The sequence below is a fragment of the Amborella trichopoda genome, chromosome 9 (assembly GCF_054954075.1).
Source record: "Amborella trichopoda isolate Santa Cruz 75 chromosome 9, AtrichopodaSantaCruz75HAP2 v2.0, whole genome shotgun sequence".
In the NCBI taxonomy this organism is placed as follows: Eukaryota; Viridiplantae; Streptophyta; class Magnoliopsida; order Amborellales; family Amborellaceae; genus Amborella; species Amborella trichopoda.
In genome coordinates this window covers 21373636-21393674 of record NC_142344.1, presented here as the reverse complement: position 1 = coordinate 21393674, position 20039 = coordinate 21373636, and the positions used below count along the sequence as shown (strand labels likewise).

General features: G+C 36.6%; 1 protein-coding gene across 3 annotated transcripts; it reads left to right on the top strand.

Moving 5' to 3' along the window:
- The first annotated feature begins 1054 nt into the window (after window positions 1–1054).
- LOC18436432 (Plastid-lipid associated protein PAP / fibrillin family protein) lies at window positions 1055–18737 on the top strand. 3 transcript variants are annotated; one of them, XM_020668589.2, is made up of 9 exons: window positions 1055–2655; window positions 2744–2851; window positions 8643–8774; window positions 8991–9086; window positions 9825–9905; window positions 17741–17827; window positions 17917–17972; window positions 18065–18184; window positions 18319–18737. In XM_020668589.2, exons 1-8 carry the CDS (start codon window positions 2410–2412, stop codon window positions 18180–18182), a joined length of 924 nt encoding a protein of 307 aa, XP_020524248.1. In that variant the 5' UTR covers window positions 1055–2409; the 3' UTR covers window positions 18183–18184; window positions 18319–18737. The 3 variants fall into 3 exon arrangements, 2 of the variants coding, with proteins under 2 accessions (XP_020524248.1, XP_088702800.1); XR_016040705.1 differs by lacking the exon at window positions 18319–18737 and having other exon boundaries at window positions 2069–2655; window positions 9811–9905; window positions 18065–18317; XM_088846674.1 differs by lacking the exons at window positions 9825–9905; window positions 17741–17827; window positions 17917–17972; window positions 18065–18184; window positions 18319–18737 and having other exon boundaries at window positions 2069–2655; window positions 8930–9086.
- Window positions 18738–20039: the final 1302 nt, after the last annotated feature.

Here is a 20039-nt window from a genome sequence, read left to right as displayed (position 1 = left end):
ATATAATGCCGGAGCTTTACTGTCGAACCGTATTTACACGATGTTGGATCCCTTGTTTTAGTTCACTTTACACAATACCAGAGCCTTACTACCGGACGGTACTTACACATGTTTTAGTTCACTTTACACAATACCGGAGCCTTACTATCGGACCGTACTTACACAGCGTCGGTAAGGCAAAATAATAAGGGAGGGTAGTTTAGCCATTTCTTTATGTTTTATTTGGTTAGGGGTATTTGTATAGAAAGTGTATTTTAGTATTTCACTTTATACAATACCGGACCCTTACTACCGGACCGGACCCTTTACTACAAGACCGTATTTACAAAGTGTCGGTAACACAAAATAATAAGGGAGGGTAGTTAAGCCATTTCTTTATATTTTATTTGGTTAGGGGTATCTGCATAGAAAGTGTATTTTAGAGAAAAAAAGTAAGAGACAAAATTAGAGAGAAAAATTAGGTTGTATCCCTTATTTTAGTGGGATAGAGGAGATATTTGGTTAGGGGTATTTGTATAGAAAGTGTATTTTAGAGAAAAAAAAGTAAGAAAAAATTAGAGAGAAAAAATTAGGTTGGATCCCTTATTTCAGTGGGATAGAAGAGAGAGGTGTGGTAAGGCAAAATAATAAAGGCGACTAGTTTAGCAATTTTTTTTATGTTTTATTTGGTTGGGGGTATTTGCATAGAAAGTGTATCTTAGAGAAAAAAAAGTGAGAGACAAAATTAAAGAGAAAAAATTAGGTTGGATCTCTTATTTCAGTTGGATAGAGGAGAGCTAGGGGTGGGTAAAGGGAAATAATAAAGAGGGGAGTTTAGCCATTTTTTTATGTTTTATTTGGTTGGGGGTATTTGAATAAAAAGTGTATTTTAGAGAAAAAAGTGAGTGACAAAATTAGAGAGAAAAAATTAGGCCGAGTAAGTTACATACAAAGTGCAGTCGTGAGGTGTTTTTTTTTTTTTTTGGATAATTTTCATTAATAAAATTGTGTGGAGAGAGAATCGCTACAAAGTATAATCTTGAGGTGTTTTTTTTTTATATAATTTTCATTAACAAAATTGTGTGCATAGAGAATCGCGTGGAAATTTCAGGTTCTTAGAGCGGGGAAGATTAGATTGAGCGATTCGAGGCAGTCCATTTCCTGCGTGTATTAATATTATAAGCTACTCCGTTAGAAGATCAGTATGCGAGGTTCCGATTATGTATTTATATCTTGAGTTTTCTAATGCGTAGATTGCAGCCTCACAAAACCGGACGGTCTCTAAAAATTCTACCTGGTTATGTTTAAAAGAAAAATAAAATGAACATTGAGCACATGGATCTCAACCTTCAAAAATGGGCGTCCTGTTCAATCTTTTGGGATTTTTTTTTTGAGTATTAGTGATGTGCAATTTGGAATATTTTTTTCTATTGGAGTTAGTTTATACCTTCGAAATTGAACAAGTTGAATCTCCGAAAATGCACATAAAATACACTGTTTGAGCCCTTAATAAGTCAGAAGAATAACAACCCCAACGAACTAGCGCATTAAATACGATCGAACCCTCAGGAACTACTACCTTTCTCGTTTTTAGACAATGGGAAACTTTGAGATGGACAGTTATAAGAGGTATGGTGGGAAAAATTAATACCGATAGAAGTAATGAGAATAATATGGATAGAAATAATGAGGGGAGATAATAGTGACTTTGGTCTTATTGAGAATATAAAACTTGATAGAGTAGAATGGAGAAATATGATTATGTAAGAGACCCCAAATCATTAGGATAAGATTTGTAGGATGAGACTTGGGGAAAATTATAAGGGCTTGGTTTTTATAAGGCCAAGCCCGCATATGTAGAAATGCGGGCTTCTTAATAAATCTATTTTTAAGATAGATTTTAAGACTTAAATTTTAGGGACACGTAATCTCTAACATGAAGATCATGAATATAAAAAATAAATAAATCTTAAAAACTAAAAATAATATTTATAGTAAGAAAACATTTTTACCGTTGATTTTTATTATTTTTAGATGAAACACCTATTTACATTCATCTTTAAAAAAGATGCTTTACATTTTTTGGACCGCATATGTAGAAACGCAGTGCAGCCCCATGAAATAATTTTCCAAATTATGAATGCCCAAGCATACTTATCGCCGTTTATGCAATGGACGGTGGTGAAGAGAAGTAGATGGTGCGTGCAATTCAATTAACTTTTTTGTAGTGGGGACACCGCCGTCCATCTCTACCAAGCCAAAGCCGTTGAGGTAACGTCGACGTCCTCGTGCCAGTTGTTCGCTAGATGCGCCGATGACATCGTATCCGTTGGTAGGTACTCTGACTGCTTAACGGCCGTCGATTAGGGATATGAAGAAGAAGAGCATAAGAGTACAGTGAATCACGAATGGCAGCTGCGGGTTGATTCCATGGATTGCTGCTGTGTTGTGAGCTCTTCGTCTTTTGTTTTTGCAAGGACGACCAGATCGTGGGGTCATCGTCACCGTCCAACTACCATTAGTAGCAGTCTCATAGGAAGACAGGAGGGAAACTTTTTTTGTGTTAGAATTATTACATCGTGTTCTACTGCGGGTCGCCATGGCTACCGTTTCACTCAAATTGCTAAGAGACAACGCCTCCCGTCTTTCAAATGTGTTGCCACCAACCCAACTACGGTAATCTCTCTCTATCTACATTAGCATTGAACCTGTAAAGAATTGACATCACATATTGGGGGTGCTTTTGATGTATTTATATGTACAGGTTAGGAATGTGGAGAAAAGCAAGTTCGACTTGTTGACAGCCGTGCAGGACACACAGCGCGGGCTTGTGGCCACGCCCGATCAACGCGCTCAAATTGAAGAAATTCTGGTTGTTTTTTCTCTCTACCGCATTAATGCCATAACAACTTTCATTATGGTAGTAGATTCAATTATGTATTTCTTTTTTCCATTTTCTATTTGGAGAATCTCCAATTTTCACATACATTCAGGTTGGGATGTGATGCAAAAAAAAAAAATCAAGGTATTCTCCCTCTTATTAAAGGGTATTTTGTCCCTAAAATAAGTTTTTTTTAGTGGAGGCCCATAGAAAGGGGTTTTTTTAAGAAAAAAACGTGGGTGAGTGAGGGAGAAAGGGAAGTGGTAGAGAGAAGCTTGGGGTTGAAAATTAGGGTTTTTGTTAACCAAACCCTAGCACCACCATTTGGGGCTCATCTTATGCTGATTTTTCGCCATCTTTGCGTTATCGATGAATAAAAGAAGAGAGTATATTATAGGTGGTTTTGTGGGAGGAAGTTCTTTTGGTTGAGCTTTCGTTGAGATTGTATGAGGTAACTCTACATAACCTCAATCTTGTAATTTTTTCCTTTTGATAGTGAACACATCTTTGCCGTCTTACCCATGGACGTAGCCTATCTTGGATGAACTACGTAAATGTGCGTGTCCCTCTCTATTTTCATTTGTGTTGTGCTTTGAAGATTTCTCATATTGCTTGTTTTATTATTTTTATATTTTTTCCAATTATATTACACTTGTTATTGCATCTTAGACGTGTTATTTGAGTGTTGAAATCATTGTGGTGCAGTGCTCACTACTTCTAGTGGGATATGAGATATTTCAATTTGCTCAAAAGGAGTGATTGGGTTATCTCGATTTTACAAGAAGTGGTATCAAAGCTCAAGGAATTAGTTTAGTATTTTTGGGAAAATGGCATCTCACAAGTTTGAGGTGGAGAAGTTTAATGGAAAAAATAATTTTGAAATCTGGAAATTAAAAATACAAGGTTTATTGATACATCAAGGGCAACACAAAGCATTACTTGGAAAAGATAAGAAACCGGTAAATCTGACCGATGATGATTTGGACGAACTCGATATGAAGGTACCGACCACTAGTCGCTTGTGTTTAGCGAATGAAGTTTTGTTTAATATTGTTGGTGAAAAGACAGCAAAAGATTTGTGAGAAAGATTGAAAAGTTTGTATTAAACAAAATCTCTCATAAACCAAATTTTCTTAAAAAGAAATTATATTCCTTGAGAATGAAAGAAGGTGCAAATGTGTCGGAACACTTGAATGAGTTTAATAACATCATTTGTCAACTTGAGAGTATTGGTGTAAGAATGGATGACGAAGATAAGGCGGTCACCTTACTTTGTTCATTGTCGGAATCTTATGATAACCTTGTTACTATATTGAGCTGTAGTAAAAAGGATTTTCTTGATTTGGGCTTGATGTGTAGTGCCTTACTTGCCGATGAACTTCAAAAGAAGGTATTTTTGGTACAATGAAAGATGGAAGCTCTTGTGGCAAGAGGTCAATCGAATGAATGGGGTGATTCATTGAGGAATCATTCAAGAAGTAATTCAAGATTTCGATTAAAATCTAAAGGGCCCAATAATAAGAATGTGTGTTGTCATTGTGGGAGCCCAGTCATATAAGGAAGAATTGTTTTAAAAGAAATAGAGTGAATTCTTCCAAAGCTCCTAATGTAAGAGGTGAAAAGCCAAGTGAATCCAAGAATGAAGCAAATCAAGTTGAAGAGTCTACATCCGGGTTCATTGAAAATAAAATATTGATAGTGGCATATAATTCAATATTTTATCAAAATTGGGTACTTGATAGTGGAGCCACCCATCACATGTACCCCTATAGATCACTGTTTGACTCATGTGAGTCATGTAAAGGAGGATCGGTATCCATGGATAATAATTCCACTAGCAATGTGGTTGGAATGAGTTCGGTTAGCCTAAGGATGTTTGATGGGACTATTCAGGCAATTAAGGATATTAGGCATGTACCAGAACTAAAAAAGAGCTTGATTTCCCTCTTTTCTCTAGATTCGGAAGGTTATAAGTTCACCGATTAACATGGAGTAATCAAAATATCAAAAGAGGCACGAATTGTGATGAAATGAGTCCTAATTGGGAGCTTGTACAAGTTATTAGGAAGCACAATAATAAATAATGAAGTGAATTTTGTGGTCAAAGGTGAGGAAGTTCCATTTCGCCTATGGCATAAAAGATTGGGGCATATGAGTGATAAGGGTATGGAGGTCTTGATGAAGAGGAATTTATTCCTACACTTAAAATTGATGGATCCGAATTTTGTGAACATTGTGTCTATGGGAAACAACATAGACAACCTTTCAGGGCCGGGAAGCATACAAGCAAGTGTAAACTTGATTACATTCGCTCGGACGTATGGGGCCCTTCACCAACTACATCTTATGGAGGTGCATTATATTTTATTTCATTTGTTGTTGACTTCTCAAGAAAAGTATGGATCAAAACTATCAAGTTTAAAAATGATGTGTTTTGTGTATTCAAGAATTTTAAAGCCGAAGTTGAAAAATCTACAAGGCATCACATCAAAGTCCTTCGGACCGATAATGGTGGAGAGTTTGTATCAAAGGAGTTCGAAAATTTTTGCAAGGCCCAGGGAATTACTTGGCATTACACAAATACCTACAATCCTCAACAAAATGGTGTGGTCGAGAGGATGAATCGCACTTTGTTGGAGTGTGCGAGGTGCATGTTAAGCAATGTCAGCCTGGGCGGAAGCCATATCAAAGGCTTGTTATCTTATCAAACGATCACCTTCGGTAGTATTGGGAAGCAAAACTCTTGATGAGATGGTATGGAACTCCAAGTGACTACTCCGATTTAAAATTCTTTGATTGTGATGCATATGCACTTGGTCCAAGTTGCCAAAGGAACAAATTAGATCCAAGGTCAAAGAAGTGCATCGTTGTGGGCTATAGCAAGGCTGTGAAGGGGTACTGGTTATGGGATCCAAGTACCCGAAAAATAATCATTAGCCATGATATGCATTTTAATGAATCCAAAGTATTGGCAAAAGGGATGATGATGACGGACAATGGTCAAGAAGTGCAACAAGAGAGCCAAGAATTTAAAAGCAACCCCGAAATACTTCCACCAAGTGCAACTATGCCTTATGAGAATATACCCATTGATCATAGTGAAGAGCATGAAGAACTAGGAAGTCAAGATGAAGAACCACATGGCCATCATGATGAACTTGTGTCTTTGGCACATAGGTACTCTACTAGAGTAACTTGTGCACCCGGGTGAACAAAGATTATGTGGATCCAGATACTTTGCATGCTTTGATAGCCGAAAATGAAGAGCCAACATCATTCTGTGAAGCCATTGATAGCAATGGTACCGAGCATTGGAAAAGAGCTATGGAAGGAGATATTGGCCATTCAAAGAAATAAGACTTGGGATTACGTGGAGTTACCAAAAGGTAGAAAGGCCGTTGGTTATATATAGGTGTTCAAGATAAAGAAGGGGCTCAATGGAAAGCTTGAAAGATATAATACAAAATTGGTGGCAAAAGGTTTTTCACAAAAACAAGGAATTAATTTTGATGAAATTTTTGCACCAGTTGTCAAGTTGGTATCAATTCGCTTAGTGCTTGGGTTAGTTGCTATGCATGATTTAGAGCTTGAGCAAATGGATGTGAAAAAGGCTTTTTTGCATGGAGAACTTGAAGAGGAAGTGTACATGCAACAATCGGAAGGCTTTATAAAGAAGGGCAAAGAAGGACTTTGTGCAAATTGAAGAAGTAAGAATCAAAATAATGGTATAGAACATTTGATATGTTCATGATGAGCTTTGGGTACACAAGAAGTAAGTATGACCATTGCATCTATTAGTTTGTTGATGATAGTACATACTTGATTTTAGTCTTATGTGTGGATGACATGCTTTTGGTGTGCAAAGATAAGGCAAAAATTGATGAGCTCAAGAGTTCTTTGAGCAAAACATTTGAGATGAAAGATCTCGGGCCAGCAAGGCAAATCCTTGGGATTGAAATTGAAAGGGACTGACAAAATGGAATTTTGTCATTATCTCAAAGGGTTACATAGAAATGGTGCTTGAAAAATTTGGCATGAAAGATACAAAGCCGGTGAAGACACCCCTAACGCTTCACTTCAAATTATCTTCAATGCAAAGTCCGAAGACAGAAGAAGAAAGAAGAAGCATGGCTACGATTCCTTATACAAATGTGATTGGAACTTAAATGTTTGCCATGGTATGTACAAGACCGGAAATTGCGTATGCGGTTGGTGTTTTATGTCGGTTTATGGCAAACCCCAGAAAGGTGCATTGGGAGGCAACAAAATGGGTGCTTCGGTACTTAAGAGGCACAACTAGTTATGCAATCACATTTGGCAAGGGCTCAACCCAAATGCAAGGTTTTGTGGATGCAAATGTAGCCGGTGATCTTGATCGAGGTAGGTCGACTACCGCATTTATTTTTCGGTTTGCAAGTAGACCGGTTAATTGGATGTCAAGGCTCCAAAACATGGTAGCATTGTCAACTACCGAAGCCGAGTACATGGCGGCAACAGAGGTATGAAAAGAAGTTGTGTGGCTTCAAGGATTGATGGGTGAGATAGGCATTGTATGCAAGCCAATGGAACTATTTTGTGACAATTTGAGTGATATTCATTTAGCCAAGAACCCGGTTCACCACAATAGGTCAAGGAATATGTTGGTTCAATATCATTATATCCGGCAAGTTTTTGAAGATAGAAGAGTTCGATTGGTCAAGATCAAGACCGAAGACAACTTTGCGGATATGCTTACAAAGACTATCCAAGTAGAGAAGTTAGAATGGAGCTTAATTTCTCTAGGTTTCAAGAAAGGAAAGAAGTAAAGGGTTGGCAAGGCAAGGCTGTGATTTTGCATCAAGGTGGAGATTGTTGGGATATGATGCAAAAAAATCACACCGTATTGTATTCTCCCTCTTATTAGAGGGTATTTTTGTCACTAACATAAGTTTTTTAGTGGAGGCCCATAAAAGGGGTTTTAGAAAGGAAAACGTGGGTGAGTGAGGGAGAAAGGGAAGTGGTAGAGAGAGAAGCTTGGGGTTGGAAATTGGAGGTATTGCAACAAAACTCTAGCACCACCATTTGGGGCTCATATTAGGCCATTTTTTCGACATTTCTTCGCGGCATCGGTGAGTCGAAAAAAGAAGTTTATTGTAGGTGGTTTTGTGGTAGGAAGTTCTTTTGTTTGAGCTTTCCTTGAGATTATATGAGGTAACTCTAAATAACCCCAATCTTGTAAATTTTTCCTCTTGCTAGTGAACACATCTTTGCCGTCTAGCCCGTGGACGTAGCCCATCTTGGGTGAACCACGTAAATGTGCGTGCCCCTCTCTATTTTCATTTGTGTTGTGCTTTGAAGATTCCCATATTGCTTGTTTTATTGTTTCTATATTTTTCTCAATTATAGTGCACTTGTTATTGCATCTTGGGCATGTTATTTAAGTGTTAAAATCATTGTGGCATAGTGCCCACTACTTCTAGTGGGATTTGAGATATCCCGATTTGCTCAAAAGGGGTGATTGGGTTATCCCGATTTTACAACAATTCCATTCAGTGTTTTCTTTGTCAGAATTGTTTTGAATTTGAAGTAGTCTTGTCAAAATCTGGAAGATAATTAATTTGGGTTCTTCCATTTGGGTTCATGAGCATTTTTTTGAAAGGCGGGTGGCCCCCTTGTCCTTTTCTTAGATTAGTGGTAAATTGGTTATTTCCCTGAGAATCTAGTTGTTGGGTAATTTAAATTCACATTGTGTAATTCATGCTCTGGAGTGTTTTCTGATTTCCTTTGGTTTTTGATAGAGCAGGTTAGTGTTGAAGGGTTTGATGCTGGGTCTCCAATTGATCTTCCCCAGCTAGATGGCACATGGCGCTTGCAGTATACTTCTGCCTCTGATGTCCTTGTATTGTTAGAGTCCGCAAAACTTCCATTCCTTCAGGTTTTAAATCTTTGTTTCTCTCATAAACCATTGCTTTTCCCACTTGATCTTGATTTCATAAGTTGAACTAATGAATGATGAACAACTGATCAGCTGCAATTATTTGGAAAAATAAAATATTGATGTTTGTTTATTTATGATGGGGCACCTTGTAGTGCACAAAATCTATGTATTGCAAGCAGCGACCCTGTTAGTTAAACTGCACTATATTTTTAGGTGGGACAGATATTCCAAAAGTTTGAATGCCGAGACCGTAATGATGGAGGAATTGTGCGAAATGTTGTGCGTTGGAGCATTTCAGGGGTTTTCGAAGTGAGTCATTCATTAACTTAAATGCTTTTGCACTTTCTATTTCAAGCCTAGCTTCACATGGGAATATCATTGATTGATGGTAAGGAGAAACAAAAAAAAAAAGCCATGCTTTATGGCAAGGAAAAGAAATGCATCTGTTAAGTTATTTAGATTCTTAGTCATGGACCCATCCAGAATCCAGGTAATTAGAGAATTCTGAGCATTCACAGAATGTTAGATGGCATGAGTAACATGTGTTCTAATTTTGGAGTGAGTACAACTTTCTATTACATTTTGAAATGGTTGGTCACTCACTTGCAATCATTTCAATAGTTTCATGATCAACCACAATAAGATTGCCTCCTTCAATAATCTTACATCAATTTAAATATTTAATTGTGAAAAATACTATTTAATTTCATGGTACATTCAGTTATTCAGTTACTCATTTGTAAAAATGAGCTATTTCCACTCATGCTACTTGTGTCCATTTTGGTTGTCTGAAAGTGGTGGGTGAATTTATTAAAATGCCCAAAGTAGGTGTTGTTGTGGTCACTTCCACTATTCCACATAATAAAGGATTTGGTGGTTCAGAAAACTTGCTTTCTAGGCTATCTTACATTCTCGGCGAATCAGAATTATTCACAACCATTATTGTTTGCCTTTCTTTTGTTTGTTCTATTGGGGCAAATATTGTTGTAAGACTTGAGCAAGTTTTGATAATTGACTCTATTTATCATTAAAGTTTATTTTCTGCAGAAAAACGAAGGAGCAACTTTGTTGGTTACTGCAAACTTTTCAGTTGTCTCTACGCGAAATATACACCTTCGATTTGAAGAGGTTTGTCTCTTGCTTCTAGTGTTGATCTGTACGTCAGTACACTATGTTTCGAAGCATATTCTGCTGAAAGTGCCACACTTGGATCATGATTATACAATGTTGAGTTTTGGCACCAAGTTACAGTATTGTTCTTCTTTGAATGTGCGGTTTCACTGTTTTTTCTCTATATAGAATTTTAGCTTCATAGAAATAATTTGTTATGGGTCTGAAGATACACAGTAGTTTTTACTTAAAGGCAATCTTAATGACTTAAATAGATCTTGGATTTCGAAGGCACACTCATATAATATCGATTTTATCTATCGTAATTTCATTTAGTGGAAAAGGGAAAAAGTTAAGGAAATTGGTGGATATATTTTTTGAGAGAGAAGTGATCGATATAAACTTTGTTTTATAGTAAAAGATAATAATATAAATGGCATAAGCATAATAGTAAACAAAGATTTAAAAGACAAAATAGTAAATGTCCAGAGAGTAGGTGATAAGCCCTATTAATAAAAAATCGTACTAAGGGAGGAGATAGTTAATGTAATTAATTCTTATGTGTAGGTAGGACTAGAGGATAGAATTAACAGACAGTTCTGGAGGACATGGATGAACTGGTCCAAGAAATACCAAATGGAGAGAGGACCTTTCAGGAAAGGAGTTAAATGGTCATTTAGGAAAAGATGGTAGAGGATATAAAGGGTTATCTTGGATTTTGCTATAGCCTATGACCTAGCAATAGCAAACAACTACTTTAAAAACTGAGTTGAACATTTAATAACTATAAGAGTGGGTCATATAAAAGCTAGATAGATTTCTTTCTAATCAAGAAGATAGATCGACCATCATGGAATGACTGCAATGTTATTCCAGGAGAGAGTTTGACAATACAACATAGGCTCGTGGTAATAGTGAACCCTAATAGTTGTCCAAGAACTAGGTGGTAAAAATTAAAAAATGAGAACATAGACTTATTTATGGATAAATTGGTGAAAGAAGGAAAATAGAATTCTGAGAACGAAGTTACTGTTATGTGGAATGAGATGGTCGATTGTATTAAGACAGTAGCAAAAGAAGTTTCAGGAGAAACTAGAGGAAAAATATTTTTGACAAAGAAATCTATGGTGGAGTGAGAAGGTTGAGAAGGCTATTAGCAAAAAACGATCATGTTATAAAGCTTGGCAATATAATAGAAATTATCAAAATTTAGAAGAACATAAAAATGCTAAAAAATTGCTAAGAAAATATTAAGGCTAAGCTTAAAGTATATGATAATCTATTAATAAACTGGGGACAAGAATGGTGAAAAAGATGTCTTCAAACTAGGAAAAAATGAGAGAGAGGAAGTGTAGGGATTCTAGATCATATTAGATGTATTAGAGTGAGGATCGGAGGATCTTGGTAAAAGATGATGAGGTCAATGAAAGGTGGAGAATACTTTTAAAAAATTGTTAAATAACGAACGCTTTGGGAACACAATGTTAGAAGAAACCTTTGACACAATGAGGGTGGAGGTCATAGTTACATTCGCAGGATTATAATATCTGAAGCGAAAGAAGCTTTGAGAAAGATGAAGATAGGAAAGATATTAAGACCAGATGGCATCCTGATAGAGGTTTGGAAGTGCATGGAGGAGATTGGCATATGTTGGCTTACTAAACTGTTCGACAAGGTGTTGAGAACAAAGAACATGATAGACAAATGGAGAAAAAGTACTATGGTACCTATTTATAACAAATAATGAGACATACAGAACTGTACGAACAATCGAGGGATTAAACTTATGAGCCACATTATGAAGCTATGGGAGAGAGTGGTGCTGTAATGACAAGGGTGTGAAACGATTGTATCAAAAAATCAATTCAGTTTTATGCCAAGGAGGTCAACTATTGAAGTCATTTTCCTACTTATGCAACTAATTGAGAAGTTTAGAGTGAAGGGAAAAGACCTCCACAGGGTCTTTATTGTTTTAAAGAAAGCATACAATAAGGTGCGTAGAAACTTAGTTTGGTAGGTATTGGAAAAGAATGGCATCACTAGAAGCTATATTAACATAGTTAGAGATATGTATGAGGGAGCGTTAACTAGTGTGCAGTCAACTAGTTGAGAAACAAGTGAGTTCTCATGACAATGGGCCTACATCAGGGGTCACCACTAAGACTATATCTCTTTGTTTTGATTATTGACGAATTAACCAGGCACCCACAAGAAGAGGTACCATGGTAAATGTTGTTCGCAGATGACGGTTGGATCGATGAAGCTACAGGCTGTGTCAACGCAAAGTTAGAATGTTGGAGGGATGATTTAGAATCTAAAGGTTTTAAAATTAGCCGGACTAAGACAGAATATATGGAATGCAAGTTTAGTAATAATAAGAAAAAAAAGTGAGTAGCTAAGATTGATCATCAAGAAATACCAAAAAATTATTGTTTTCAATATCTAGGCTCGATAATCCAAGAGAAAGAAGAGATTTAGGAAGATGTCGCACATAAAATTAGAGCTGAGTGGGGAAGTGGAGATGTGATCCTGAGTTTTATGTGATTGCCACATACCATTGAGACTAAAGGGGAAGTTATGTAGAACTGTAAGACCAACCTGCTTTATGGGATAGAATGTTGGGCGGTCAAGAAACAACATATCTATAGGATGAGCGTAGCTGAGATGAGGATGATGAAATGAATGAGTGGCAAGACAAGAAAGGATAGAATTTATAATGAATATATACAAGGGAACTTAGGTGTGGCTTCAGATAAGATGAGGAAAAGTAAACTTAAATGGGTTGGTCATGTGCAGCGTGGATCTAATGCAACACCAGTTAGGAGGTGCAATTTGGTTCAAGTAGACGACTCTAAAAAGGCAAAAGAAATACCCAAAAGCATATGAATAGAAATAGTGAGAAAACATATGGTGACTTTTGGTCTTACTGAGGGTATGGCCTTGATAAAGAAGATTAAAGGAACACGAGTAATGTAGCCGACCCCAAATACTTGGGATAAGCCTTAGAGAATGATGATGATGATGATGTATCATGTAGGTGATTAAGTTTGGCATGAAAAGCCAATTTACCATTACTAAGGAGTACGTATGCTAATGATTGTACAAAGCAAAAGCCTCCATTTCAATCAGATGTTTGTATTCAATGCAATCCAGATGATGATCCCCTTCACATGCTATGTCGGATCAGTTTTAAGTATGGTTTCCATATCTTGCTATTGGTGAGTCTTGCTTTGGAAATCAAATTATGTCCATATGTTGAGACAACATATGTCAGCCATCTCAATGTCAAAAGAAGCTTTGGAATCTTTGGATGTGACAACTTGGTGTCAGCCATCTCAATGTCAAAAGAAGCTTTGGAATTTTTGGATGTGATAGCTTGGTGGAATCATGTGTATGGAATTACTGCATATTATCAAAAAGCAAAGCTTTATATGTGACCCCACCCACATATAAAGTATTTGTGACCCTTGCTTTCGACTGTCCGATCTGAGTAGAGTTGGCTCTTGATTGTCAAATCTATATCTGACAACTTAGTGTTGGATTTTTAATTTATTCTATAAAACATTTTACTGCAAAATTTCAAGCATCTGTACATCTAACAGGAGTACACATGATTAAACTTAATAACAAATATTTCTATGATGAAAATTTACCAAAATACCCCTGAAACTTGCAGGGCCTTTTTAATCCTTTATTTCCATGAGAAGTTTTTTTTTTTTTTTTTTCTTTTGCTAGGTGCACCCCAATAAGAAGAGGGGATGCCCCAAACTTCACTCAAAAATGTTTTGTAGAAAAATATTAAAAATTAAACAGTATTTGGGCGTGACATCAAGACACGAGGCAATCGTAGCCATCCATTCAGATCGAACGGCTGAGAAGTGGGGTCACATTTATTTTGTATGTGGGTAGGGTTACATACAAAGCTTTCCCTTATCAAAATAGCACCACATCTAGAAGTATTTGTATACCTCATAAAATCATGCTTCCCATCATGAAAATCTCTTATGCTGCTAGTTAAATCATATTGGTATGATTACAATCTATCAAGTTTAACTCAGGGTCCTTTGTTCAAGACTATCAAAGTCATATGGAAGGGTGACAAACATTAACTCAAAATGGAGCCATGGTCAACTTACTTAGATTCAATACAAGGCTGACAAACATATCACTATTCAATCACTCCTATATTAATCTCTGCTCTCACTGTGGCCATTTTTGCTGCTACGGGGTGGAAGCCTTCTTGTAATGTATTCTTGAATCTTGTGGATATTCCACTGCAACCATATTATGTTTTTTGCCCTGTATGTTTTGCAGACCCTAACTTGTCTCATGAACCCATTTTCACCCATATGTCTCTTTCTTAAGGGTTCATTTTGAAAGCTTGTAATCCTTACAAGAGAATTGATATCTGAACAAATGCATACCATTCCTCGGAAGCTACAATAAGATATAATAATCAAAAAAGAAGATGAGTATAGGGTATCTTGAGGTGTCATTCCTAGGAAGCTCAACTTTGATGGAACTGCTCTTGAGGAAATAGGTCCTTCAAATCTGGGGTAGCTTCCAGGACAGCATGATTGTTGTAGTCATGTTCTGTAGTCCTGCAGAGTTGTGTGATTTGATTGTGTGCCAAAGGTTGTGAACTCCTTTCCTCTATTGTGACTGTTACTCATTGACCTATGTGCTTCTTGTGCTCTATCTTCCTTGATTCCATTTTTTCTTCTTTTTATTTGGTTATGTATTTCTGCACTTGATGCAACTTGATATTTTATTCAATGATTTGGTAAATGCTTTGTTCATTATAAGGGGGAAAACAAGGATAGAGAAATAATAGATTCTCCACGTTAGAGTAATTGATTCATGGTAGAAGCCATTAAGGTGGGGTACATACATGTTATCACTGTCTTAATTGAGTCGCTTCTAGATTTGTAAGTTGTGACCGACACTGGATGAGGCGTCTTGAGTAACTATCTTGTCCATAAGATATTGAAAGACTGCTTTAAAAAATTGGCATGATTGATTCACACTACAACACTAGGCTCGGAAAGGATTTAACTTTAAATAAATACCATAAAATATTCTATAACTACACTGCAAGATTTCAACCGCTAGTTATAACAATAAAAAAAAGAGAATATAATGTACACTTGAAAGAAAAGGATGACTTCTTCCTACAAAAAATTTACCACTAGTTATAACTATAAAAAAAGAGAGAATATAATGTACAATTGAAAGAAAAGGATGACTTCTTCCTACAAGAAATTCACAGGAGAATACTTTACAGAAAACCTAAAGGTAGACTTAACTCCACATGATCATCTTATGCGCCATGTTTCTTTCTAGAAACCATACACCTCATGACAAAATGGTAGCAATTTTGTGTTTCCTCTTTCTCAACCCAAAACCCGGGTTTTTCTCTTTAGAAAACATCTTACGTTTCTCTTTTCTATAAGGCACTAGGTTTTTCCATTTTGATAAAGGAACATCCAAAATAAGATTTCTATGAGTTTTACAGTGTATAACTTAATCTAGGATGAACTTTCAAAATCAGTTCTTTAAAATATATTTCTCCAAAAATAATAGAATTTAGGGAAGGACTTTAAAACCTCTCTACTTGTACCCACTTATTTGGCATATTTAAAAGTTCAAATGTCCCTTTTGATTCTTTTTGGGAACTACTCTGTGCAGAGACTATAAAACCTTCCCAAGATTAGAACGTCTTTCCAAAAAGGGTGAGGTTTGTACGAGGCATCAACCTTAATGTAGACACCACTTTTGAAATTGGTTGTATTTCTAAAATCCTTTAGCCTGAAACCTGAAATTTGTGCCTTATTCGAACCCCAAATCCTAAGCCTAAGCCAATCATTTCCTAAAACCACTGGAACAATAACCTAAAATAGCCTAATAAGCCATTAGGGACCATACTAGTATCGAAGATCTTAGGGTGCTTTCACCTATAGTCCCTAAAAACCTAAACCATAGTCCATAGTTTTTAGAAAATCTAAAAGCTACCTAGGAGGTATCCTAAAACTATTAGGATTTATCCAAAAACATTTTAGGATAGAAACAATTAGGACTCAAATGAGATTAGAACTGTGTCGGATCCAAATCACATTAGAAATTTATCCAAAATACATCCCTATCAAGATAGGATTAACACGTCCTGCAAAACGAGGTGAAACGAGATAGCGAAGCAAATCACGTCGTGGGTGCTGTACAATGAACGACACAAATCGCATAGCACCATATTAACCCTGATTGTTCTAGGATTCTAGAATGATACAAAAATGCGTAAAGCAGGGTAAAACAACCTAGAAAAGGACCCTCTTCTAGACTTAGAAGTCCAATTGATAGAAGTTTAGAAAAGTTCAGAGCAGTTCATAGGCATTCAAAAGACGTCACAAACCCTAGGGCGATTAAAAGAATCTCAAGAAGACCTAGAGAGAATACCCTAGCCTCATAGCCATGAAAACCCTAGAAAACCTTGAGCAGCCACAAATCCTAGGCCTAGGAACCTAATCCCTAAAATGCTAGTTCATCTTCAAGTCAACAATTATTTTAGCAAATTCTTTCAACGAGGAGAAGGCAATGGTGTAAAGCAACCTGCAACCTGATACGAGCCTAGGCCAATAGGGGCCTGCTCTATTAAGAAATATTTATTTATTTCGTTTAAATTATCTTAGAAATGTTCGTTTTGGCCTAAAAGATTAGACAACACTGTTGACAATCTGAAGAGCAATTGGTCTCTCAAGATTAATTCATTTCCGGATTGTAATTCAACTATCCCATGAGTCTCTCTCGAATTTATTAAATTAATTGATTCAGAGGATAAATTAAAGGGGATTATAAGCAGAAATATTCTCGGGATTTGGCTGTAAACACTTAAACAATCAAAGTAAAGTGGACCTGAAAACTATGCCAAAAGATGCAATTTCGGTGTAGGAAAGCCTTGTGATGGCATGATATATGAGCGGAGCTCGTTGAAAGAAGATAAAAAAGACAAAAGAGAGTACAAAATTTTGTGGCATAGTTTTAAGGTCTGCTCATATATCATTTTAAAGTTTATCATGCACTTCCTTCTGGTGAACTTCATAGTGCAGTTTGTATGCCACTGCTGTCAGGGCTTCACTCTTACTTCCTAATACCGGTCCTGATCTTTGGAAGCCTCTCTTTGTTCTCAAAGCACTAAGTTTTGATAGGGTATTTGTGGTTGGGTACTCCCCATCCATTGGACAGTTTGAAAGTCTTGCTTACTTCTTAGCAGTAGCTTCCCGTTTCACATGAAATACATGGGCGTTTATAAGTATTCAAGTGGTTTGGTTCCTCATGAATATGACACAAGTCCTCCTGGGGTTTTATCAAAGAACCTCCCCTGATAGACAAATTGATTAAAAAGGGCAAAAGAATATTAAACTATCTGGATTGAAATGACCCTGTAAATATGAACTATGCTTGGAGAAATGTTTCTACCACTCATTCAAGTTTGAGAATGTGTATATACACACATTTGCAAACTCTTAAAGCCGATGATAATGCCTTTGAACAGTAAAATGAAACAAAGATAACAAAGATCAACTGGATATGGTTGCCCCTTGTAATGTGCTTTACGCAGAATTTTCTTAGACGGTTCCACTAGGATGTCCCATTACATGTACCTACAGCCAGAACCCTTTACACATTTCATATTGCATCTTTCATGGAGCATGTCCATTTGAAGACATCACACTTGCTTTCTCATAGTGGGTCTTGATGCTACATTATCATGTCTGTGTCGCTACTAGCAATTTGTCTTATTTGTGCAATGTATTTTGACAATAGAAATGGCTTTTACTCGAACGAACTTTTACTTGCAGGTGGGTGTTGAAGATATAAGGATCAGCGAAGAGCTTCAGGCTCTGATCGCCCCTGCATTTCTCCCAAGAACATATTTTACCTTTGAGGTATTATAAATGGCATGTATGAGGAGAGAGAGAGAGAGAGAGTATCGTGTTTCACTTTGTTCGTTGAAAATTAATGTGCAACTCCACAGGTCTTGCAGTTCATTCGTAGTTTCAAAGCACAAATTCCTTTAAGCAGCCCAGACAGGTACACTTTTTTTTCAAAGGAGTCAATTAATAATGATTAAAGTGTAGGAAAAAGAGTAGAAAGATTTGTATTGATATCAAATTGCATGGCAGGCGATCAGTCGGAGGATTGTATTACCTTTCATATTTGGATAGAGATATGCTATTGGGTCGCGCACTTGGTGGCGGGGGTGTTTTTGTTTTCACTAGAGCGCAACCTCACACGCTATGAAGGCAGAATACATTCTAATTTTTTTGTTCTTTTGCAGTCATTTTGTGAATATATCAACATATCATAATCAAAAGTATGTAAGATTAAATCAGAAATATTGAGGGAAAGTAATGAGATTTTATTTTGTATGGTGCAGTACTCTCTCACACAAACAAAGAAGTGTCAAACGAAGATCCTTCTACCATTCTTTTTCATACAAAAAGAAAGAATGGAAATATTACCAACACACAATCTACCACTCGTATGTGGAATGCACCCTCAGCAGTCCATTGTTAACAATATAGGGTTGATATGTATTCGGCACCATCTGTATGTGAAAACTGTATTAACGAAAGGATATGCTGCTCTTGCAGGAGCATATTATCCATTTGCTCCTTAGATAAAACACAGGCGAAGAGTAATTTTTTGAGCATCAAATTTTAGGGATGTAGCCTAAAATTTTAGAATTAGAGTTGGGTGGGCGAAATGGAGATGTGCAATCAGGATTTTATGTGCTCGCCGCATACTAATGAAGCTGAAAGGGTAATGTGAGATTCATTTTTGCTTTATGAGGCAGAATGTTGTGCGGTCAAGAAACAACATACTATAGAATGAATGTAGTTGAGATGAAGATATGGAGATTGATGAGTGACAATACAAGAAGAGATAGAATTTGAAATAAATACATATAGGAGAACTTATGTGGCTCTAATAGGCGATAATATGAGAGCCATTAGACTTAGGTGGGTTGGCCATTTGCAACACAGATTCAATACAACACCAGTTGGAGGTGTGAGTTGGTTCAAGTAGAAGTCTCAAAAAGGGTAATGGGTATGCCAAAAATGACATGGTTAGAAATACTGAGAAAAGATATGGAGACTTATAACATCATCAAGGGTATAGCTCTTGACAGAACAGAATGGCAAATCAGGATTCGTGTATTTGCTGTTTCCATATAGTTGGAAAAAGGTTGCGATGATAATGATGACTCAGGGATACAACAAATACAAAAAACATACCAACTAATTCAAGCCCATATGTAAGTTCTTTCCAAAGAATATAAAAATGCCCCACTCTTAGCCAAGCCATCCACTGTTTCATTAGTCTCTCTATACATACACCTAATGAAAAGAAGTCTCCAAACCAATATCCGAAACTTTTGCCTCAACCGACAATAACATCCACAGTGGTCTATTCCTCTTGTTACACCCAATTTATAACATTGAGGGAGTCACATTCCACTACACAAAAGGCCCCAGCTTCTCTATTCGTCTCCAATTTCAGACCTTGCAAAAGAGCATCGAGCTTTGCCATATTTTCAATAAAGTAACCATAAGGACATGCAAAGGAAAACAAAACCTACCCACCTGAGTCCCTTACTACTCCACCCATCCCGACCAACTTTGGATTTCCTCAAGAGCTCCCGACAAAATTTAATTTAATGTATTTAGGTAACATTTTGAAATTCAGATAACATCAAAAGTTTTACCCATTATCAATCACCACGACAGATGATTAATTGTTCAAGGGCCATGCACACTACTGCAATTTCAGATAATATCTTGAAATTCCCACTCTTCTTTTTTATAACACCTCTCTCACATATATTGTGTAGCATTGTAACAGTTTTATGGCAATTTTTCAATACAATTTTCCATCCACATACTTCTCTTTCTACCCCTATCAAGCTTTCTCGATGTCTATTTTAACAGACTTTGTGATCGGAAGAGACAAGAAGGGATTTGATTGTTGGTGACAGATGGAGAGATGATTTCATACTCTTTTGGTTTGGATGCACTTTTCTCAGCTTCCATCCATGAGAGATTTGCCTGGTTTATATGTGTAAATATTTGTAATATAAAAAAAATGATTGTTAAA

Coding starts and splice junctions, on each gene's coding strand:
- LOC18436432 (XM_020668589.2), top strand. CDS start 2,410: ATGGATTGCTGCTGTGTTGTGAGCTCTTCGTCTTTTGTTTTTGCAAGG. Junction 8,775..8,990: donor CAAAACTTCCATTCCTTCAG/GTTTTAAATCTT, acceptor CTATATTTTTAG/GTGGGACAGATATTCCAAAA. Junction 17,828..17,916: donor GAACATATTTTACCTTTGAG/GTATTATAAATG, acceptor GCAACTCCACAG/GTCTTGCAGTTCATTCGTAG.